Below are 23,711 nucleotides of genomic sequence, written 5' to 3'. Positions count from 1 at the left end.
GGGGAAGAGGAGGATAGGATAAGGAAAAAGGAAGGAAAGAAGGTTAGGGAATTGGGGTATAGCTACCAAGACGTGATGCCTTCGGGGTCCCGCCGCCGATGCTCGCTGGTACACGTCTTGGGGAGACTCGGAGAGGCAGTCGAACCGAACCCCAGATATACTGTTCTTGGTTGGGGGAAGGGTGGCCGAAATTAGGTTTCCATGGAGGGGAAAAGTCCATTGTTTTCATGGCCGAATGCTCCCAGGTACGTTTACTCTGGGCAGGTTCTCCCCCTTCCCTGAGTTGGGAGGGGGTGCAGTCCCAGTCTCTGGAAAGAGGTTGCCAGAGGGGTGCCATGGGGGTGCCAATAGGGTGCCAGAGGGGTTCTTGGTTCTTTGATGAGGGGATTCGCATCTCTGTTGGTCCGTCACGGTGGTTGAAGACAGGCAAGAGGGGTCTTCTCTTGGAGCAGGGGGGAGCCACCCCAGAGCTCAGTCCAGCCAGGCCTGAAGTTTGGAAGAAAGTCCAGTTCCATTGTTCAGAACAGGGCAGCATGCCCCCTTCGAGTACAGCATGGCATGTTCTGCAGACACCATCTGTAAACACACTAAATACACATGAGACTTTCTTTCCCAACTGGCTCAACAGTTTTTAACCTTTTGGTGGTCCTTTTCTCATGACAATTGTGAGGCAAAAACTGAAGGCTTTCCGGATGGACTTCCACAGTGGGAGAGGGGGCTGAGGCTTGCTGCAGTATCCAGTGCTGCTTGACACATGCACACACAAGTTGTGGGTGTGCCCTTCAAAGATTAGCAGGGTTCCTACAACTAACACAACATGTTTTGTATGATGTGATTTCTACTTTGTGTACTGCTGGTGTTTAAATTGCATGAGGTGATGACTGGATAGAAGCCTAGCTTTTCCTGAGGTTTTCATATATTTTATATTTAAGTTACAGGTTAAAGATCAAGGAAAAAATGAGGCAGGAGAGTTGTATTCCAAACTGGAAAAGGTATGTTACTTCAGTGTTCTAGATTTTTCTTCCTGGGTCTTTCATGTTTTGCACAGAAACCAAACTGTGGCTACTCAGTGGCATGCATGGCCTCACAGCCCCCACCTCCTTTCATTTTATGTTTTAAGACATCTTGGTGTGATTCACTGTTCTCTTTTATTTGATCTAAAGCTGTCTCTGGATAACCTGTTCTTAATGGATTGTGTTGAGGAGCCGGGCAAAGACAGGCTGTTATGTGTCATCCAAGTTTGGAGTCAGGCTGGGGCTACATCAGGGTTTGCTTTACTCAGAAGGAACAGCAGAGTGAAAAACAAAAAGAATTCTGTGTTCGCACACTGAACAATCTTCTTGGTAACTAAAACATTAAATCAACTGGAAGTTAGCAAAATGGGAGTGGATTTGCCAAGGGGTGTTTTGGTGTGTTGGGATTACAGGGGGAAACCAAGATTTTTGGGAAGCGAATTAAAACAAATATGGTATCATAAGCAAAGAGCATTTTCTCCTCTTTGGTTTTGACTCTTTCCCTCCATCTTTTTATCTAACTATAGATCAATACAGAGCAGCAAGCCAAAATCCAGGAGCTGCAGGAAAAGCTGACAAAGGTAACGACTGGGTGGTGAAAGTGGATTTTTCACAAGATTTCCCAGTGAAACCTTAATGAAGAGGAGGGATGCACTTTGTTTTACCCTCAAAAATAGAATTAGTCATAGCATGGGGGATGATAAGGAAAAGGGGGTGGGAACTGGTATCTGAAATCACTGGTGCTCTCAATATGCTTTTGGCTCTTGAGACATGTCAACAGTGCTTATTTTTACAAATGAAGCTGAGTCAGAACTGGAGTAGTGTAGAGAAATTCTCATTTAGAGGCCTGTTTGGGTATGCTCTGGACACTGCACAGGTCCCTTGTTTCTGAAGAAGGGTTCAGCTGCCTTTAGCTCACTAGTAAAACACATGCTGGACTTGGTTTAGTCTCCCAGTATAATCTGCTTTAATCACCTGACAGTTCAGTTCTTCCCAGGATCTTCACAGCAAAAATGTTGAATGATAAGGATTCACAGCAGAACTAAAACACCTTATCAATGTCTGCTGAAAGCAGTGCAGAATATCTAAGCTTTGTTGTCGTGGTCAGTCTGGCACCTCAGGTCTCACTGTTAGAACAGTGAGGGAACTTCTCTTATTGGAATCCTTCAGCAGGAAAGAAAGAGGTTGTCATAATAATCCCCTGACTGAGCTTTTCAAACTTGGCACCTGCTGAGAGAGGGCTATTTCAGGGGTTAATGATCATGAATATGGAGGCCAAAACTACATAGAAATAGTACTTCTAATATTTCAAAACATTCATGTTTTAATCCCCTGTATCCTTTTCTACCTGCATTAATGCCAAGGAATTACCTGTAGGCCAACAGCTTATTCTCCTTGTCCTTCAGTAAGAGTATCTTCTGAGTTCTTTTAAAGAACTTGGGCTGAATTTGGGATAGACTTACTTGACTCTATATACTGAAAGTTAACTTGCAAAATAGCAAGACAAATATGTGTATCCTAGATTTTAATTTTTTTTTTGTGAAATAGAAGTCAAAATTATGTTTTGGAAGTTAAAATTTGGACTCATGCACATGTTAATTTAAACTGTTAAACCAAAGTTCTGTAGTGATTTTATTGAGAATGTTGACCATCTTGAAGTTCTGAAACATTCATACACCAAATTTGTGTGTGTGTTTTTCATATAATATATTTTCATTTTTCTCTTTTGACCTTCAGGCTGTGAAAGCCAGCTCAGAGGCAACTGAGCTCCTGCAGAATATCCGTCAGGCAAAGGAGAGGGCTGAGAAGGAGCTGGAGAAACTGCAGAACCGGGAAGATTCCAATGAAAGCATGAAGAAAAAATTGCTTGAAGCAGAGGTGAGTGCAGAGTGTGTCCAGAGTAAATCAGTTACTGAGATGTGTCTTAGTTTAGGAACCACCTGGGTGGATCTGAACAGCATTCCTGTAGTAATTCTTCAGGGGAAAGTGCTGTTGGACTTTAAAGCATTTTTAATTAAGAAACATATTTTTGGAGGAAAACTGAGGGGTTTTATTTTCAGTGAGGAGTGGATGAGGACATGTGGTCAGCCTGGTGGATTTGGGGTGTGATGAGGATTCAAAATATGAAAGCCAGCCTTATATTGACTGCTTCAGCCTGTTTTCTCTAGAAACTGCTCCTTGCTTTGTGCCAGTGCAGAGTGGCCTAACCAGCAGCTCATGATTGCTCTGCAGGAACGGCGCCATTCTCTGGAGAATCAAGTGAAGAGATTAGAGACTGTGGAACGAAGAGAAAACCGCCTCAAAGAAGATATTCAAACTAAATCTCAACAGATTCAACAGATGGCAGAAAAAATTCTGGTGAGCAGAGGTGATAAATGAAACCTAGAGGGTAAGAGTTTGTAAGGAAGGGATAGGGAAGAATCAGAAGATGTAAAATTGCATTGAATAAAGGGATTTGTTTCCTGTACCAGCAGAAAGCTTAAGTATTCAAATACTATTTGTACCCCTAGTTACAAACTCTCTCTTGTGCCTTTAGTCTTAATAGTGCTTCAAAGCTGGAGTCATCTCAGTGGGAAAACTTTTCCATCAACACAGTAATGTTTAAATTATTTACCTCATGATTGTTTCAGAGGTAAAACATTCTGAGGGTGGGTTATGGCAATAACAAAAACATCTCTCTTTTTAAGTAAATTGCAGAGGAATTTAGAGGTCAGATCTATTAGAAGTGCTTACATTTTGAAGCAGAGAGAAATTCGTCATCCAAACTGTTCATCTCCAAAGATATTTGTTAGGAAACCATTTGCACCCACATAACTTCTCTGTTGGCAATTTCTTGTTTCTTTCCTGGTTAAAACTATTAAGGCAAGTTAGTATGTCAGTCTCTAGTGAATCAAGCAGAGGGTGTTTCTAATAATTTTGCTTCCCTGGGACAGAAAGCATAATTTAATATTGGAATAATTAAATTTATTTTGCCTTCCTCATGAATTTTCTCTATGTTGCCAATATGACAAGGAAAAAAAGGATTACATTTTATTGATAGCAATCCCAAGCTGAGACACACCTGAGGAAGACTAAATGAAAATGTAAAATTAAACATATTTGGAGTCAACAGATGACCCAGGCTTGTTCTGGGTGAATAGACTTTAGCATCAGTATGCTGAGCACTGTCAAGAAAAGGTAGAATAAGTTCTTTAGTAGTGCTGTTCCTTTCAAATTGTTTTGATAGCAGGAGTGCATGGTAAGTGGGAGACTATGGTTGTGCTGGGCAGAGAGCCAACTTTATGTTTAGAAATAGTGTAAAACTTTGAATTGTTTCATAAGCCTCTTGTGTATATTTGGGGATTGTTCCTTGGTTTTGATTATGTTCTCTGTGGAGGAGAAAGTGGAAGGGAAGGCAGAAATATCAACTAATTGTTTTACACCATGGGATATGCTTAGCTCTTCTTATAGATAGTTTCCATGGAGTCTTGACAGAATGTTGGAGGGGTATTTTATGGAAAAAGTCAAACAGGCATTGAAGAAATAATCCTATAGAGTCTTTCCTAATCCCTTGCAACTGATCTGGGAGCACAGGGTACTGGTGTTCTTTTTCCTCCACTCCTACCCTGTACCTTCCCTCAAGCTGTCTCTTCAAACATTTTTTACTTTTCTTGGTATGGAGAGGTAAGAGGGGAGTTGAAGATACAGAATTGCATAGAATAAGGTGGAAATTATTGAATAAAGGCATGGTTTTCATGTACACTCATGGAGCAGTACCTGCTCATCTGTCTGTAAGGAACTGATGAAGAAGTAAGAAACAAGTTAGAGAAGACACTTCTGCCTGCCTGAAAGTGCAGATCATGGCTGTGATGCCAATAACAAAGTCAGTGCTACAGAGAGAATACTGAGTGAGGGCAGCAATGGTAGGAAATTACCTTTTCAAGCCCACACTGGCTGTTAAGTGCCACTGCAGGAACTGGTGAAGCTCCTGCTACAATATGAGCAGTCTGATGCTGGGAGCTTTGGAGCTGCTGCTGATCTGGTTCTGATTCTCTGCCAGGACCTGAAACGTGTGGGCTTCTGGGGGAGGTGAGTTGTCCCTCTTGTTGCTGGGAGACATATTTCAATTGCAAAAAGCAGCAATCTCCATTCCATGCAGGAGTGTCAGGGACTAGGCACTGTTGATGACCTACTTTTGGTGAACCTCCTCTTTGATTCTCACTTCTGGAAAAGGAGGTCCATTGCAGTTACTGGAGCAAAAAAGCTTACAAGATGAGGAAGATGAGGAGAAAGCATCTCAAAATACTATGTAAAGTACTAAAACACACAGAAATATCAGGAAATTTTCCTGTTCTGTGCAGTAATGAGGGCAAACAGGAGATCCAGATGCCCCTCAGCACCCGAGTTTGTCTATGCAAGAGTCAGCCCAGTGGTGGTGAATGACAGACCTGGACCTGCTCAGGTTCTAAAGAAATTGTTGGAATGACAAATATGACAATAAATGAGCATAAAGTTGTAAGCTTGGCTCTTGAGAAGTGTCCTGTTGAAAGGTTATTATGGATAGACCCCCCAAATACTACAGTCAGACTGCAGAAATAGCTGATTTCTGAAATACAAATGATTTAAGTCCTTATTGTACATGGCTGAAACTATCTGATGTGAAATAAAGAGGCTAGAAAGATTCTGGAATGTTCCACCACATATATTGCATCCTGCACTTTTCATTTTTGAAGCCATTTATAAATAGCATTTCTGACAACATTTGTCCAAGGAATACAGCAAAGTAAATGCTATTCCCCCTCTGAATGCAGAATGAAAAGCACAGACAGCAGTACCCCGTTATTGAGGTCTGCTGTAAGAAAACAAGTGAGACCTTGTTAAAAATAGATCTGAACTTCCTGTGATGCCACTGCAGCTATAAAATGTTTATAACTATGTTTTCACCAAATGTCCTTGGCCTATCTTTGGGTATATTTTACTGGGAGATGGAGATTCTTACCATGGAAGTAGAAATCCTTGTCCTTAGCAGTGTTCCCACTCTGCAGAAGATGGGTCAGCAGCAATATGCAAACCTAAAGCTGATAATGTTCAGGTCTCATAATGCCTTTTTTTTTTACCCTGACAGCCCTGGACTTGGGATTTTTATAGTGTGAAGCCTTAAAAAAGAGAATGAATTTTTGGTATCTTTGTAACACATATTCACAGCATCTGCCATTTCCTTGTGTCTGAATATGATTTTTTGCTGCTTTTAGGAGCTGGAGGAAAAGCACCGTGAGGCTCAGATTGCAGCACAACATCTGGAGTTGCAGCTGAAACAGAAGGAACAATTCTATGAGGAGAAACTCAAAGTAAAAATATCTTCTCTTCCTACAAGCTTTTGTGGGTAGAATGAGTTCAGGGAAAAACTGTTGCCTTTAGGCTCTGATTGCTTTGTCTTGTGAGTTGCCTTCTTGTTGCCATTGCTGCAATGTTGAGGGAGTTTAGTGGAATCCAAATCAGTTTTCTCCTGTTTTTTCTGCCATTGTGCCTTATCTGTCTGTGGCACTGGATTAGGAGAGGTAGCATTTGAAGCCAGAGCTACAGGAAGGCATTTGTTGGTTGTAATTTGACTTTTGATGACTAAATAATACTTAGTTAATGCTGTTGGATCTCACACCCTGAAGATGATTTCAGTTCCCACTGATTTTCTATGAGTGTTCACTCAGCCTACCTGCAAGTTTTAAATGCAGCAAATAGTAGACCATTTCTGAAATTCCATCTTGGAGCTGGAACATCTGCCAAGAAGACACAGAAACCACCCACTTTGTTTTTGTCTTTTCCAGGGTAGCATTAACAAACAGTTAGAAATAGGCACCATCTAAAATTAGTAAAAACAAGCTGGCAAATAGGAGTGTGTGCACTGGCTAAGGATTTTTCTAAAGAGCTTGCAATATAACAGCCAGTAAATGCATTTTGTAAGAATCTTTCATAAGAACAAATTATTCTCAGTAGGAACAGTCTTCATCTTGTACATTTATCTAATACTTTAATTCTCCATTTTTGCTGAAATGAGAGGATGTAGTATTTAAGAGGAGAGAAGAAATTTCTGTGGGAGAAATATGAAGGAAAAAACAAGATATGCTGGCAGATCAGAGCATGTGGTTATCAGTAATGAGAGGAGAGTGACAGAAAGCAGGAAGATGAGATGTAGATGTTGAGAAATAAGTGGTGATATAAAAACTGGAAAAGAGGATAAGCATTAAAGAAAAATAAAAAGTAAAAGAGAACTGGTGTATTATGGGGCTCTATGATGTAGGGTTTAATAGGAGAAATCAGGAAGCCAGGTGAAGGAGGTTCAAAGGAATAAAACAGGACATGGAGTTTTTGTAACTGGAAAAGTAAAAACTATGCTGTGGTGCAGAATTTGTGCCTTTGATAAACTTTTCTTTGAAGGAAGAGACCTTCAGTTTAACAACTGATTTATAACTCTGGTCATACATACACAACATGCATTTCTAGCAAAATGTAGCAATTCGTTACTTTAGTCCTGCTCCCAATGACAGCTATTTGTGCCACAGTAAGAAGTTTTTTACTTTGCTGTTAGATTTTTGTCTCTGACTGGAAGAATTCGTGTGGTCTCTGTTGCCTTCTCATCCATACCTATGGAACTCACAAATTACTTGTGAGCCATGTTGGTAGGGCAGCCAAAGGATGGGCATTTTCCTATTTCTTCAGCTGTACATATTGGGTGAGAGAGGCTTTTCTGTGTTTCTCTTGCATTAGGTAGAAACAGTTATTCAACACAATTTATATGACTCAAAATAATAAATAAAATACCTCCAATATCTCCATATCTCTATAAAATCTTACTGTTAAATTCAGTCTTCAGAGATAACTGAAAGAGTGCTCTTTTTGGAGTTTGCTCTTCCATGGATTTCATGCAATTGCATCATGGATTTAATTTTGCTTGAGATATGACCAATTGCTTACCAGAAAAAAATCTATATTGATGATTTTCTTTCTGCTTGCCCTTTGCCCAGTGAAACAGATATAATTTAGACAAAAGAAATGTCTTCATTTAGGTGTTGGAAAATCAGATGAAGAAGGATCTTGCAGATAAGGAAGCACTTGAGAATATGCTCAGAAGACATGAAGAAGAAGCACGTGAGAAATGCAAAGTTCTGGCTGAACAGAAGGCGGTATGTGGTGTTGAGCTGGAAATCAAAGCTGTTTAAAGAATAGCTTTCTAAAGCTGATTTCAAGCAAGATAATCTTGTTTGAGGTTCTGTAGTGCTGCTGAGCTGCTTTGAAAAAAAATTCATTGATTAATATGAATTTTAAGAGACATGGTTTCTTTTAAATTGAAGAATATTTGAATATTTAAATTCAAGAATATTTTTTTCTTCAAGAATATTTCCTTTAAAAAAGCCATGCAGCTTGCTGTGTACCCCTCATTTTGTGCCTTCCTAATGGTTGCTTTTTCCTAACATTAACACAGTAGCAAACAGCTGCAAATAGCTCCAGTAATTGCATTTCTGTTGCTCATTTTGGCCATTTGATCAGTTTTCTTTTAGTTCTTTTTTGTTTCTGGAAAAAATTCAGACTTTAAAAATAAACTTAATTTTTGTAACTGCTCGCATTGTGCAGTCTCAAAGCCTCACTGCTGTGTTTTCAGATGATCAATGCAATGGATTCCAAGATCAGGTCACTGGAGCAGAGAATTGTGGAATTGTCTGAGGCCAACAAACTGGCAGCAAATAGCAGCCTCTTTACCCAGAGGAACATGTAAGTGTGGCAGCTCTGTCGTTCCTTTTCCAATTGAAGGGATTCTCTGATTCACTATGTAAAAGTGGCTCTTTTTTGCAGGCCTGCTCTGCTCCCTGCTTGTTTTTCACTGATAGCCCTTCAAAAATATTCTCCCTTCTTCAAATAGTTGGGGCTCGCTGTGTATTTTGTGTTTTCTCAAACATGACTGGGAAAATTGGTTTGTATTGCAGTGTTTACTTTGGAGCATTTCCTAAGGTGATTTGTGCAGGTTTGCCAGATATGTTAAATGAATACTGATAATTTTATGTCTAAAATACCCCAGGAGAAGCATACATTCCTTCTTTAAACATAAACATTGCTAATAGATTTATATTTTGCTCAGTTCCCCTGACACATGATTTTGTAATTGAAAACATTAAACATTCTTCACTCACAAACATTCCATCATGCCTTGATGGGTGAGAAAACAAGGAAGAACACCAGGTTTTTAAGAACACCAAGTTTTTTAAAGCTGCATGCTTTTGAATTCTTCTATTTCTTATCCTTTTGTCTGCCCAAACTTTATTTTCTTTGGATTTTAGCTGAGATTACTTATCCTTACAATGTTGTTTTTCCTTCATAAATGACACAGAGGTGTTCTGCTTCAAGTGTAGGAAAAGCATGGGTTGTTTGATCCCTTCTGCAGGGCAGGGTTAAAAGGGAATTTGCCCTTACTGAGTTCAGAGATTCACCAGCTTGGTTTGTGCAGAGGTTACAGCTGCTGGATCCAACATCAGGCAGTGCCTTTGTGGGAAGCACTTGGATAGATGCATCTCTGATATTGAATAGAATCAGACAAGGATGAATTTTGGCAAAGACTTGCTTTGGTTTCAGTCCTTTTTTGTGGTCATTATGCCTCCAGATATGTAATGGCTCCAATTCTCATTGCATTTCAAATATCTTGCAATTTATTTTAGCCTTTGTAGCCAAAAACATTCACAGAAATAACTGGGGAACTTAATTGTGTTGCTTAATGCTCCAGATGACCTCCACTTAATCACCCAGGGAGTTTGTTGAGGCAGCAAAAGCCATAACTTACCTTCAGTCTAAAATAAAACAGAAATGTCTTGAGGTGGAGCTGTTCAGTGCAGGGAAGGTTGAATGTCTCAGTCATGGGTGCTGAACTGAGTGTAAGGACTTAAAGCATCCTCTGGGAGCCATATCCTTGACTGGAGAGCCACAGAAAACAAGAAAAACATATAATAATGTTTCAACATACAATTTAAAATAGATTTATTGAGAGACATTTTGTCAAATGATGAACTTTGCAGGATTGGTAGGAGACAGTACAGAATTAGCAACATTTTGAGAGAAAATTGCTTAATTATGCATGCAGTTAGTTAATGAATTTGTGCTTATTTTGTGAATTGGGCTGTTGAAAATGTATAAATTGTTGTTGGACTGCATTTTGAAGCCACAAAAGCTGCAGCTAATCTGAGCATGCATCAAGAGGAGAGCTAGTGATTAAACTCTTCAGAGGAGAGGGGAGCTCTGCAAGCTTTTGTTCCAGCAGTATCTGAGGAAACCACTGATTATCAGGTTCCTGAGAAGATAGCCCAGTAAACAGCAGGAAATGAAATAACACCATTTGACAGTTCTGGCTGGCAATAATCTATAGAGGTAAATTAAAAAAACAGAGAGGGTAAAAGGCTGGTTTTGCTTGCAATGCACAGAAATGTGAGTCAGAAGACTTAAATCCTATTTTTAGTTTTGTTAAGTCTTCCTATTTGATCTTGGGCAACCCACATAATTTCTCTGGGATAGGATTAATAACAGCTTATCTCACAGTGAACTTCTTAAAATATTAATTCATTAATATATGTAGAGCTTTGTGAGGTTTCTAAGTAGAAAGCACTCTATGAGGCAGAATTTTCCAATGCATGATAACACAATTCCAGGAACTGTAAATAATGCAGAAAGACCCTTTTTTTTTTTTTTTTAGGGTGTCAATTTCAAATGATAATAATTAATAATTGCCAGCTCTCAAAATTCTTATGAGAACAAGTATTTATTTTTGTTCAGTTTGTGGATTAAGACTTTGATCAGAGACAGCAAAAGCTTCACTTTAGCGTAGGTCAAGTTCTGTGTCCATTGCAACAAAAAGCCCCCAACAAAACCCCAACACACCACTCCCAATCCTAAACAATGGGGTTCCTCTTGTCTCATGGAAATACACTTTGAGAAAGCAACTCTCAGAATTTATTTTTCCCCTATAGAAAAACATGTGACAACTGATGAAATGAGTAGAATTAATTGTACCTTAAATTATAGATTACCCTCTATTCATTTGTGCAACTGGCAAATATGGAATTTTAGTGCTCTGGGCATGTGTTGATGAATACACTAGTATTTTTTATTTTTAGCTGGGATGTAGAATTTGAGCCATGAACTCAACTGTTCTACTTCACAGCAAACTTGTGTTTTCCTTACTTGACCCCAGTGGAAGGACACATGTTAAGGGCATTTTGAGTTTGTCACTTGTGCATTTCTCCTCTCAGGAAAGCCCAAGAGGAGATGATTTCAGAGCTCAGGCAACAGAAGTTCTACTTGGAAACACAAGCTGGAAAGTTGGAGGCCCAGAATCGAAAATTAGAAGAACAATTGGAAAAGATGAGTCACCAAGATCACACTGACAAGAACCGCCTGCTGGAGTTGGAGACTCGGCTGAGAGAGGTGAAAACATGGCTCTGATCCCTCCCAACAAACTTTCCTAAATGTACCCCATTTTGTCAATACAGTGAGAACTAGATTAACTTGTTGCAGTGGTATTTGGAAGTGTATTAGTAATTAAAAAAAAAAAAAAGCTCATTAAAAAGGAGGTAAAAGTAAGTATTAAGGACTTGTCATGCTGAATCTGAGCTTTTAGATCATCTTGCTTCTTCAGAATTCTACTTCTGTGTTTGTTTGTACAATACCCTTATAATATTGTCTGGGTAGAGAATAGTAGCTCAGCAATGCACAATGACCAGACAGATAACCTGTAGTCTTAGAGTCTACAGCTTAGAAAGAAAAGGACACAGCAGAATTGCTGTAAGAAAAAAGGAACCTGCTGCTTCAGAGTTTTCTGGGAAGAAAACCTAACAGTGACATGGAAATATACTCTTTTAAAAATCTGTGAGCTGTGCTTCAGTTTTAATGTTGTATTAACTAGTTTGGTTCTACCAATTCTTCTCCAGTCTCAGTCCACTAATTTGCAGCTAAGGCTGAAATCCTGCCTTCAGCTGAGGTTGTTGAACAGCCAAGCTGTCCTACTTTGGCCAGAAGCTGACTGAGACCATGTAAGGTTTCTGACAGCCTTGTCACACATCTCAAGCCCAACAGACAGATTCCCTTGGGATAGCAGGCAGCCTGAAGAAGGTGCTAAGGTTTGGAATTGATTCTGAGCACTGAGATGTGTTTTAGTTGTTTATTTCTTATCCCTGGAGTGACATGTTTATCCCTTTGTGTGCTGCAAGAAAACCTTCATCAGAAGCCATTCAGATAAACCCAGAGCCAGATGAGCTGGTGGGTTTCTATAAAAGGAATCTGAAGGGAAGATGAAACATGGAAGTTGATTGCAAAATGTATATAATGTATGCCCAGAGATTCCCAAATAAAGATCCTTAGAGACTCTTAGCTTCAGTGAAGAAAGTTCATCACAAACTACTTCAACGTTTTATATCAGTGTTTGATATGTTTGAGTTTCAGCTGGAACTATTCTTGTGCCCTTGTTGTTTCAAAATGCCAGGTTCTTTTCCCAAAAAACAGTAAATTTTAGGGAGTAGACAAAGCTGTGCCCTTGATTTAAGCAGTCTGCCAGGATGTGATTTTGGGAACAGACATGGCAATGGCATCTTAAAGTGGGCTCTGAAACAGGACTGCATTGCCTGTCATGTCTTTGTCAGTAACTCACACTTGGTACTACTGTGGCTTCCTTCAGGTTAGCCTAGAGCACGAAGAGCAGAAGCTGGAGCTGAAGAGGCAGCTGACAGAGCTGCAGCTGACCCTGCAGGAGAGGGAATCCCAGATCACTGGGCTGCAGGCTGCAAGGACAGCCCTGGAGAACCAGCTCAGAGAGGCCAAGACCGAGCTGGAGGAGACCACGGCCGAGGCAGAGGAGGAGATCCAAGCCCTCACGGTGAGCCCTGCACCTTGTCTGTGAGCTGCAGATAAACCCTAGGGTTATGTAGGTGCATGTTTCATAAAGAGGTTAAAAGGAATGCATATGATCTAATTTTTCATTTTCAGAAATGGGTGTGAATTGTGCCTTGTGTTGATAGGGTAAAATGTCAAATTTTACCTTTAGGTATTTGAATACTTCCTAGTAATGGTTCATTGCTGCCTAAATTGACTGATGGCTTGTAGGAGCATCATTATTTTTGTTTTGAGGTGAAAGGTGCATCTGAAATTGGTATTGTTAGGAGTTTAACTCAGTGATTTACTTATCTAAATAATAGCTCATGAGTTTGGAAGTACTTGATGGTCATAAATGTTATGATGATTTTTTTTCTTCCTATCAGTTACCCTGCTTTGAGGATAATTATTCAGGGGTATATATACCAAGTTTAGGTGTATATGTACCAAATTCTCCCACCAAATTCCTAGGAAGAGTCTTCCAACACATAATTGTATTCCAATGCTACTTTCATTAAAAATTGTCATGTGTGTCTGGTGAGGTGTATGAGTGATAGAAAGGAAAACAAAGTTCAAGTCCTGCCACCTGCTTCCACCCCAACCCCTGTAAATGGAGTTCTAGATTATATGCTGCTGGTTGCTGTCTCTTGAGCACAAAGGGATGCTTTCAAACTGTTTGATTTTAAGAAATATTTCCTTCACAAAAGATTCCCAGGGTTGTGGGTAGAGAGTTTGACCTGCTACCAGCTAACCCCCCCTTGAGCAGCAGCCTGAAATGACCCTCAAATCCTGTCATTTGGAAGTGTTGAAAATGTGCTCCAGTGGCATTTAATCAAAGAACTGTTTGAATATTGCTGCCATGGCTGTTTTTAGGGAGGGGAGGGGGGCTCAGCTGGCATGGGCACTGGTATTATGCTGCTGCTTTGGGTAGATGAATGGCAGAACCATTCTCTCAGTTCTAAAGTGGGCACAGCCTGGGCAAGTGCAGCAACAGCATCGAGGCCTAAGAATAACTGAATAGAAATGGCATTGGGTTCTTTTTGCTCAGAACTGAGGCAGTCCCTTCCCAGCTGAAAGCTTTGCATAACAGCCACTATCACTGCCAGGGGGCTGGCAATGCACTTGGGATCCTTACCAGCAGTGAAACATGAATATTCATGACCTGTGTTCACTCAGTTGTTGCTCCAGTTCATGGGGCAAACTGGTCGTGCTGGACCAGCTGCTGTCAGGCACTCCAGCCAAGCAGGCTTGGGGCTATTCCTGCCGTGGAGTTTTTTACATACTTTTATTTCTCACATTGCCTGTTGTGGTAAGATAGCTTTTAAGCTCTCATATTTGACTTCTGCTGAATGTTTTTTTTTCCTGTTTAGTCTCTTGGCTCTAAGGAAAATGTTCTGAATGAAGAAAGGTGGCTGGATGTGCTAGAGCAGTAGCCTTTCCTTTGTTAAGTTTTCACATAGTACATGACATTAGACACTTGTTAAATCACTTGGAATTCTGAGAGAGGCCACGAGGCTGAAACAAGAACTTTTTGCTTTGTCATGCTTTGCTTGTAAATTAGGGGATAAAAATGGTGCATGCAATACTGCATTCTTTAATATGAGTGTTTGAACTTTTCTGTACTTTAGATGCTGTCCTCAAAGAATTGATTATTATGTTTTATCACTGCTTTTTAGGGAGGCTCAGGCTTAAATGTGACTTTATGGTAGGATTCAGGTAGATTGGCAGAGCTGTTTGGGGTAGCTTGCATTATACATCACCATAGTTTTTCTTTGCAAGCATTAAATTGTGTGCAGTGTTTATTTTCTATGAAACACCAAATATGGAAATAAAACCAACTCAAATTAAAATGTCAAGAATGTAAAAACTTAACATGGGATCAACAAGTCTTCTGGTGCCCATTTCAGATGGAACCTGTTGCATAATTCCATTCTTGAGCTTGTACATTTTCCTAAAGCACCTCAGATTTGGGAGCAGAAGTGTATTTTGATAAGTAGCATGGGACTTTTGCTAATCAGTTCTTTGCCACTGCAAAGTGCTTTCATAGCCTGCAGCATCTGCCTTCCAAACTTTGCTTGCTGGTAGATTGTTCTGCAGTTTGTTTAGCAACAAATGCAACAGCATTCTCGAATTCTAATGTATGAAAAATTGATGATGAACTTCTTACCTCCTTTAGGCACATAGAGATGAAATCCAGCGTAAATTTGAAGCCCTTCGTAATAGCTGCACAGTGAGTATTAAATACAGATCATTGAATTATTTTGAAATTAAGGATAATGAAACAAACAATTTCCTCTTTCAATCCTTGATGACACTAGTTCATAATGTGGACTTCTGGCTTCAAGGTGCTAGTAGGAGCTGGATGGATTGGATTGGATTTCTTTTAGGTTTCAGGTAAACCTCAATTTTGAGGTTTTAGTCTGATCATGAAATTGTCACTGTTCTTCTTTTTGGAGAAGAAAGTAAATTAAAATATCTCATTGCAGTGCAGCTAATAAGAATGGTGCAGCAGCTGCAAAAAATGACTGTAGATGAAGGTCTTTTCTGCTCACAAGAAGGAAAGATCTGCCTGTCCAAATTCTGAGCTGCATTGTAGATCTAGGCCTGAGTGGGGTTTAAGGAGGATTTTAACACTGTTTGAAGAAACAAGAAGTGTTAAGGTTCCAAATAATACATTGACATACAGCAGAGAGGACTCCAGGATCTGAATTTTCACCTTCTGTAGCCTGAGATCTTTGACATGTTTTCAGATTCATTTCATCAGCCCAGGACCCATCTCCAAGGGCTTTGTCTATCCACAGGGATTCTTGCAGTTTAACACCATCTTCACACTTGTTCATGGCAGCTGATGGAGAGGATCTGCCTTCCAGTGACATGAATTACACAAGTGTTGGATGAGGACCACAGTCCTCTGGTCAGCAGTGATTGTAAATTATTCTGGGCTTTTTCTCTCTACCCCACACTGTGAGCAGGGCTTAATTGCTGGGACTTTTTATCTTGATTGTTTCCCTGCTTCCAGTGATTTCCTCCAATGTAATTTTTCATGCTGTAGGAGTAAGTCTCCAATGTGTCAGTTTTCATCTTTTAAAATATCTTTTCAGCATGAGAGTCATTCTGTTTTCCTCTCTTGCTCTTTAGCACTGAGCAAAGGGGCTCTTCTGGACATGGAATATCTAGATAGGAAGAAGTGAGGAAGTACAGCTTTCCAAAGTGCTTTAACCTGTGTCTAAAAGAAATCCTACACAAGAAACTTCACTTTCTGTTCCCTTCCTCATTTTCTTAGATTTACTGTCTAGCTCCCGATGTGTCATCATAGATCTTGCATCCAGAGCTATCTCCTGTTGCTCTGGATGTTGCCTTTCATTCAGAGTGACAGCTTTCTGTGAGAACACTTTTGTCATCTCCATGCAGGGAAGAACCAGGTGTGGAAACTCTGTGGCCTCTGTTGGCTGCAGGGTCAGCTGCCTTGCAGAGCTGTACCTCGTTATCCAGTGACACCTCAGCTCTGAGTGTGGGGAACAAGCTCCAGCAGTGCAGAATCACCCATAACATTTCCAGAATGTCAAGAGCTTCAAAGGACTTGTAAAAGTGTTGTGCATTGTAAGGCCCTCCAGTGGGATAAGTGGGATCAGACATCCTCATCAATAAGAGATTAATTAAATAGTTCCTAAATGAATAATACATGCCTGTGGTACATTCTCTTTGCAGCCCAGGAGAATGCATGTATAATTTAATTGACCATGGACAGATAATTTCATGTTGTGTGCTAGGACTGCTCCTGGCTGTCCATCCTGCCTGAGGAATGAGGAAATCAAGGCAATCTTCTCTTGCCAGTGAGGGTCAAGAAATGCTAATTACACTGCTTTCACCAGATGTTCCAAACTCGTTTTTATCTGATGGTACCAGTATGATGCAGGCTGTGCTTTTTGGTCACCATGTGACTCCACTTGAAGGTGATTATAATTTATACTCTTTTTAAAATCCAACAACACTTCAAGGGAATAATTGTAATATGCTGCTACTTATACAGCCTGATAAAGGATGGATTTATTCTTTCAGGAAGTTCTCAAGAGAGATCCTTTTTAAGCTGACACAAACTCCTTGAACTAGTCTGGCAAACTTTGGTAGGGAATTACTTTTTATTTGATCTTATTGAAGCTCCAAACAGCATAAGAATTACAAAAATAAGATTAGACAGGAAAAAAATATTAAAAAATTGAATTACTTCAGTACTTTTGCAGTCTTCAAAAGATAAATAAAAATACTTAATCTACTTTCTTTGGTATTGTTCCTGTTTCTCTAGCTTCACAAAGGTCATAGCTTCTGATTGTAGGGAAGGCTGTGTCTGCTTTCCTTGTATCCTCATTGCACACTTGGTCTTCCTTTTGCTGAGGTCTCTGACCAAGGAGGCATTTTTAGCTTCCCCTTTTTCATGTTTTCTGTCACTCAATTGAGCAAGAAATAAAAGAATACATAATTACAGCAAAAATTGTAACTTGTGCTACCTGCTGCACACACACCTGTGCTTGTGGGGACACACACAGTCATATCTTATCACAACCTTCTCACAATGATAGCTCACCCAGCAAATCTGCTGAGGGAGAAAAACTAGTTCCCTACATTTATTCTATGAAATAAATGGCCCATTTGAGTGTTAAAAGTATTTTCCAGGCAATCAAAGCAAGATCTAGAAATAAAAGGCATTCTTAAATAGGAAAATGTACACATTTGTCAGTTGTTTCCAGATAGCTGCAAACTGTGGCTTGTTCTGAGATCAGCAGCGTGTTTAAACTTAAAAATACAACTAAGTTATCTAAATAATAATAGAATTGTTTCCAAAAGGAAACTTCCATTAAGCAGGTATTAAAGTCTTTAAATATTTAGCAGGAAATAGTCCTATAAAAGCCTTGCACTCAGCTCAGTAAAATACCAGAGAACAACCATCTGAATCACCTGGGTTTTTCAGGTACAGGCTGTTGCTTTTACTCTAGCAATGAGTGGCATTTCTTATTCCCAATTGGATATTGCATTTCCATTTATTCAAGTTTTCCCCAATAAAACAAAGTTTATCTTCCCTTCTTGAGTTTCTTTGTAATCATCTTGTGTTCCAGTCTTAAACATTAACAGGCTTGATCTGCACTTGTGCAAGAGATTGGATAGTGAAGTATTAAATCTGTGAGTCCATCAGACTGGTATGATTTATGTGTGAATTCCTGCTGAATTCACAGTCTAAGATCCTCATTCCACATTGGCTCCATTAGTTGACATAAGTTGTGTTCTTGTGAGCTTCCAGAATAATACTCAGAGATGTTACTTTGATGCTAAATTATGTTTCAGAGTAAAGGAATCTTCCCCACTGTGACAAGACTAGGCAGGCAAAAACTTTTATATGGCTTTGTTAATTTTTTTTTTTTAAAGAAAAATTCCTGTTGGGTGGAAGGGGTTATCCTATATCCTCATTTCACAGAAAATATGATGGCAGATACCAGTTACAGGCAGAAATGGAGTTTTGTATTTTCTGTAGCCTGACAAAAAATCAGAAACTTCTAAAGCATTGTGGTGAGAGGTTAATGAGACCTTCACTGTGGGTTACATCATCAGCATTTGAGGAAGAGGCTCCTGTTTGGGAGAGGCAGCTCATCTTCTGGGACCCAGGACAGGAACACGGGAACTGAGTGCTTTAATCCTGCCTTGCTGTGGGGAGGAGAGCAATGCAGTCTGGGCAATGTCCCTCAAGATAAACCACGAAGAGATTTTGGAGACTGAGATCCCTGTCTGAGGTGTGTTTCAAGGCACAGATGTTGTCTGACCATGGAGAGGGGAGGAAAGTGAGGGATTTATTGTCAGGTATTGATGGAACAGGCAGAGATACAATCAGTCTGCAGCCCTGTGGGAGAGCCTGAGCCTCCCAGTGCTGGGATTTCTCTGCCTGAAAAGCTTTGTCTCAGACAGTAGGTGAAGACAAAAGGAGTCTGATTTCTGCTCTCACTTCCTCCTCACAATAATTTGGGGTTGAGAGACAGCTTTTTCTTGTTTCCTATTTATTCCTGACAGGTAGCTTTCTGGTAAAGATTAGTGGGGATGGGGAGCAGTGGTAATGGATAGAGCAACACTATTAGTCTGGAATTACATTAAACTCCAAGTAAAACACTGCTGATAGCGTCCCAAAACAATTTCCCTTGTTGTGTCCTTGCATTTTCCTGCATGTTTGTTGATGGCATCTGAAAACTGAGATACTTTTATGAAGGAATAGGGTGTGGGAAAGTTTGCAAGCTGCAGTTATTGGTATATAAATACAACTCCTTATTTTTATCCTTTTCCTCATTATTGTGCCTGTGGTTTTGGTATGTGGAGCACATGGATTAAATTTAGTACATTTTTATCTGGTGTGCAAACCAAATCATCAAGGCCTTGACTGTTTGTTGCTCTGATATTTGATTTAATCCATGGCTGGAGAGGTCTGTAGGACCAGGGGTAACAGCTGTGAATCTGCTCAGCCTCACCAGAGGAACACTTTGCTTTCCTCGGATTATTCAGTGGGGAGGGAATTATGCTGGATGTGGCCCCTTCTGCTGAGGAGCTGCTGTGCTTGGGCTGCTCTGCAATATTTAAAAATGAGATACAGTCCTCTGCATCAGGATAAAGATAAGCTGTGTCCTTAGCTGTGGTGTGCAGTGAAGAATCTGTGTAGTTAGATGATATCTCTGGTTTATGGATTAGTTGTGATGAAGATGTGCATAAATAGAGGAGAAAATTCCAGTTGCTCTGATTGGTGATGCAGTGGCACAGATACAGTGGCTGTCCAGATTGTCTAGAATTGCTTTTCCAAGGTTTCAAGTGGTTGCTTAATTTATAAACTTAAAATGTGAAGATTTTTCTAATTATATTATGGGTTTCTAAAGGATATAATGGCATTTTCTTACTGACTTCCCTTTAATATACTTCACATTTACTCGAGAATAGCTCAGAATTGGTTGTCTTGTTTGGGGTTTTTTGGGGCTTTTTTTTTTTTTTTGCCTGGGGATTTCCTTAACTGAAAAGAAAAATATTTAAAGCTATTAAATCTTTCCAGGTACAGGATTCTGATATAGGTTGTATGGATGCCCAAGCCAGTATTTCCAATTAAATCTGTTTTTTTTTTTTTTTTTTTTAATCTGTGTTTTTTGTTGTTGTTGATAACCAGGACAGGCATTTATATCACACTACATCCCATTTTCCTGTGTCAGCATTACCCATTACTCTTTAGGCTTTTAGTGTTAATAAACTCTCTAATCCTGTTGGGTTATACATAGCTGTAGATAGCTATTGGATGTGATAAAAAACATCCCCTTTCCCCATGAAAAATGGAAGATTGTAGCAAGAGGAATAAATTTTCTCCTGTGGAAAAAAAATTGTATCTATCTAGATTACATTATCTAGGTTTTAATATAGCTGGAATTTAAGCCAAGGTATTTTTGAATTGTCAGTAAATACACTGTTAGAAGAAGGAAAGAAATCATGTCACATCTTCTGGAACCTTTCTTTGTTAACTGCTTTGTTATTTGTCTGAAGTTTTCCAGAAATATCCTACTAGATAAAATATAGCAGTGAAATATAATATGATCTGGTTTAATTTTAGTTGTATTCAGGGAAAGAAGTCAAAATCTCAGAACCTAGAATAAAAGAAAATGGGAGCTCAACTTCCAGCCCTTAAGGAATAAAATCAACTTGAAATACAGCCAGTTTTAATAATTAATTAAGTAGTTGGACATATTAACTCTGCATATTACTTTATCCATTTTGTGTTTCCCTCATCTCAGTTTTCTTGTATTTCAAAACTAGCTTAATATTTTTTAATAGAAATTACTTGTACTAGTGAATGTATAAAATATATCTTGAAACTGCCTAGACCCATGGTGTGGTTAAACATAAAATTAAAATAAATGGAAGAAAAAGTGAGTTTCTGATCTGGCAGAGATATCAGCTGTTGTAAGAGCAGTAGGTAAAGCACTGTGAAAACAAATATTCTTTTGCTCCTTTTTGTTTGTATAAACAAATCTAAATCCTTGTTTCTGTAGCACTATAGGCACCAACGTGTCCTTACAACCCAGGCTGCTCTCTGCAAGCTTGGTGCAAACAATGCAGGGGAAAATGTGTATTTTGAATAGGGCAGGGAGAGTGCTCAGAAACAAGCACATGATCAGATTTCTTCAGAAATGTTGTGTTTTGAAGTGTGAATCATCTTGATTTGACCCTGAGCATATGGGTGGCAGGAACTCCCCTTCACCCAGCAGGGAGTAATGGCTGTTGGACTTTTCCTGCTCACAGTTTAAAAACCAAATACTGTTAATTTAGGTCTAGGAGAGGCATGGTAAAAGGCTGCCAAAATATGCATTACAGATTCTTCAAAAAGAAGTGGTTGTCATCTTTCCAGAGAGCTGAGAAGAGCTGTGTGCTCTATCCTCTACTGCTTTAGATATTTAAGTCCTTGGCTTCTGTAGGAAATTGGAACATTTACATTTGAATGTGTGGCCAACTGTGCTCTGAGATTTTATTTTTTCCCATTTAATGAAGTATCTTATTCACTTTTCTTTGACATCCAGGCAAAAGAGCCTCTAGAACATATTTTGAAGAGTTGAATGTGAATTGTATAGAGTTTACCAGTTTCTGAAATTCTTTTTATTAAGCTGATTTCAAGATTACTGAGGTTTCTTTCTCTTCTGTTGTGATATTGGTTTTGAGTTAGGAGGTACAAATTCATCCACCCAGTGTTCAGGCCTTTCATTCATAAAACCAACTGTGAAAATGGCCCACTGTTGTTTATATTTGTCTTTATTGGAGGGGAATGTGGTTGAAAGCTTTTAGTTAGTGCTGACTGAACAAATGGATGCTCCCCCTTTGGCAAAGGCCTTGTTGAGTTTTTGCTTTTCACTGATTTTCCATATTGTGTTACCACACTGGTTTCTTCCCTCCTGTGTACCCAGCTGCCATCCATAATGCTGTTACTTTGATAGAATGTATTTCTGAACATTTTTCTGCCTTTCCTGGTTATACCCAGTGTTACAAATAATAATACCAGCAATTCCCAGGGATATCCATCAGGTTGCACTGCCTCCACTGCACCTCTTGGTCTGTTTTCAGTTTTCAGTCTTGGTCTGTTTTCTCCAGTAGCACACTTTGAAAGGCTTTCTGAGAGTGATTAGCCTCATTGCACTTAGGGGAGATTGAGGCAAAAAAAGGTCACTGTAAGTCAGCAGCAGAGCTGAGAATCCAGCCACAACTCCTGGCTCCCAATCCAGTGCTTTAACTATGGCAGGTCCCTCAAATAATAAACTACATTGCAGCATATTTATGCTGTGAACCAGATTAAAAAAAAAAAAGCTATTTTCTCTAAGACACAAAACTTTACTACTAATCCAAGTACATTACTATGCAAAAATATCTACCACTATAATGCTGCCCTTTTTTGAATTAGAAAAAATGTAAAAGCTTGGAAATAAATAATTCTGTGTGAATTGATTAATCTCCCCAGTTATATAGAAGAATGGATGATTTGAAAAACTTGTGCTTACTCACATGTAATTTATTTTTCTTTCTAGGTGATTTCAGATTTGGAAGAGCAGCTGAACCAGCTCACTGAAGACAATGCAGAGCTGAACAACCAGAATTTCTTCCTGTCCAAACAACTGGACGAGGCCTCAGGGGCCAACGACGAGGTGGTGCAGCTGCGCAGCGAGGTCGATCATCTCCGCCGGGAGATCACCGAGAGGGAGATGCAGCTCACCAGCCAGAAACAAGTAAGGCTCTCTAGGTCTGCTCAGCTGGCAAAAACTCCTTTTACATCTGGGAACCCGTGAGAAGTGATGATGCTTCCAAGGGCAGTGGCATTTAAGCCTTCCTCCCCAAGGCGGTTGAGTGAATGGAAATTTTTGGTATTTCCCATCGTGTTTTTACGACATTTTATTTAGCAATCCTGCACTCTGAAGGCATTGTCATTTAGAATTACTCATTTTAATTTTGTGGCTCTGGAAATCTCAAAATGTTCATAATGAGATCGACCTGACATTATCAGGGATCACAAGTGAATGTACAGGAGCCTTGAAATAAATGGGCTGTGATTTCCCAGCTCCTGCTGGCTGCTGATTTGCATGTACTGTAATCGAAATGCTACGGCTGAAGCTGAGAGTGCACGCTTGATGTGGGATGTGAGAATTGATAGGAGGATTTATTTTTAGACTATGGAGGCCTTGAAGACAACATGTACGATGCTGGAAGAGCAAGTAATGGACTTGGAGGCCCTGAATGATGAACTCCTGGAGAAAGAGCGCCAGTGGGAAGCGTGGAGAAATGTTCTAGGGGATGAGAAGTCCCAGTTTGAATGTCGAGTTAGAGAGCTGCAGAGGATGCTGGATACTGAGAAACAGAGCAGGTCTCTCTCTCCCTTCCTTCCCTTTTATGAACTTTTATGAAAATCCTCTATAGAAGCTAGTACAAAAATTATATTTAGCATAGGATATGGGAGTTGGAGCTAAATATAAAATCTTGTGAGGTAGTTCTAAAAATGGTTTATTAGTTAATAGTCATCACTGATATTGTTCCTTTTGTTTCTTTGCAAGTGAAAGATTCAAGGGGAGTGGTATTTATCATTGTAACTTATAAAATGTCTTGATTTATTATCTTCTATTTTATTTTATGGAAAAAATAGTCTTTGCTCCTGACTGTTCCTGTGGGGTCTTGAAATTTTTAAGGCTGTAGTTCTAGCAGGGGCAGGAACAGGATTATATAATATAAAAGTGTTGCAGCAAACAGTCTGGCTTTCTAATGTAACATCTTGAATTTGAG

At 39.6% G+C, this 23,711-nt stretch overlaps 1 protein-coding gene across 3 annotated transcripts in view; it reads left to right on the top strand.

Moving 5' to 3' along the window:
* CIT (citron rho-interacting serine/threonine kinase) overlaps positions 1 to 23,711 on the top strand; it is a 69,804-nt gene that overhangs the window by 27,727 nt on the left and 18,366 nt on the right. For all 3 annotated transcript variants that reach the window (XM_026797166.2, XM_026797164.2, XM_026797165.2), the window contains 12 exons: positions 939 to 992; positions 1,541 to 1,594; positions 2,751 to 2,891; positions 3,246 to 3,371; positions 6,245 to 6,340; positions 8,054 to 8,170; positions 8,647 to 8,756; positions 11,276 to 11,450; positions 12,697 to 12,894; positions 15,067 to 15,120; positions 22,469 to 22,666; positions 23,105 to 23,298. In XM_026797166.2, coding sequence (XP_026652967.2) covers positions 939 to 992; positions 1,541 to 1,594; positions 2,751 to 2,891; positions 3,246 to 3,371; positions 6,245 to 6,340; positions 8,054 to 8,170; positions 8,647 to 8,756; positions 11,276 to 11,450; positions 12,697 to 12,894; positions 15,067 to 15,120; positions 22,469 to 22,666; positions 23,105 to 23,298 — 1,517 coding nt within the window. The remainder of the gene's footprint in view (positions 1 to 938; positions 993 to 1,540; positions 1,595 to 2,750; positions 2,892 to 3,245; positions 3,372 to 6,244; positions 6,341 to 8,053; positions 8,171 to 8,646; positions 8,757 to 11,275; positions 11,451 to 12,696; positions 12,895 to 15,066; positions 15,121 to 22,468; positions 22,667 to 23,104; positions 23,299 to 23,711) is intronic.

The sequence above is a fragment of the Zonotrichia albicollis genome, chromosome 18 (assembly GCF_047830755.1).
Source record: "Zonotrichia albicollis isolate bZonAlb1 chromosome 18, bZonAlb1.hap1, whole genome shotgun sequence".
NCBI classification, from domain to species: Eukaryota; Metazoa; Chordata; class Aves; order Passeriformes; family Passerellidae; genus Zonotrichia; species Zonotrichia albicollis.
The sequence above is the reverse complement of the archived record's forward strand: the minus strand, read 5'-3'. Positions and strand labels throughout refer to the sequence as shown.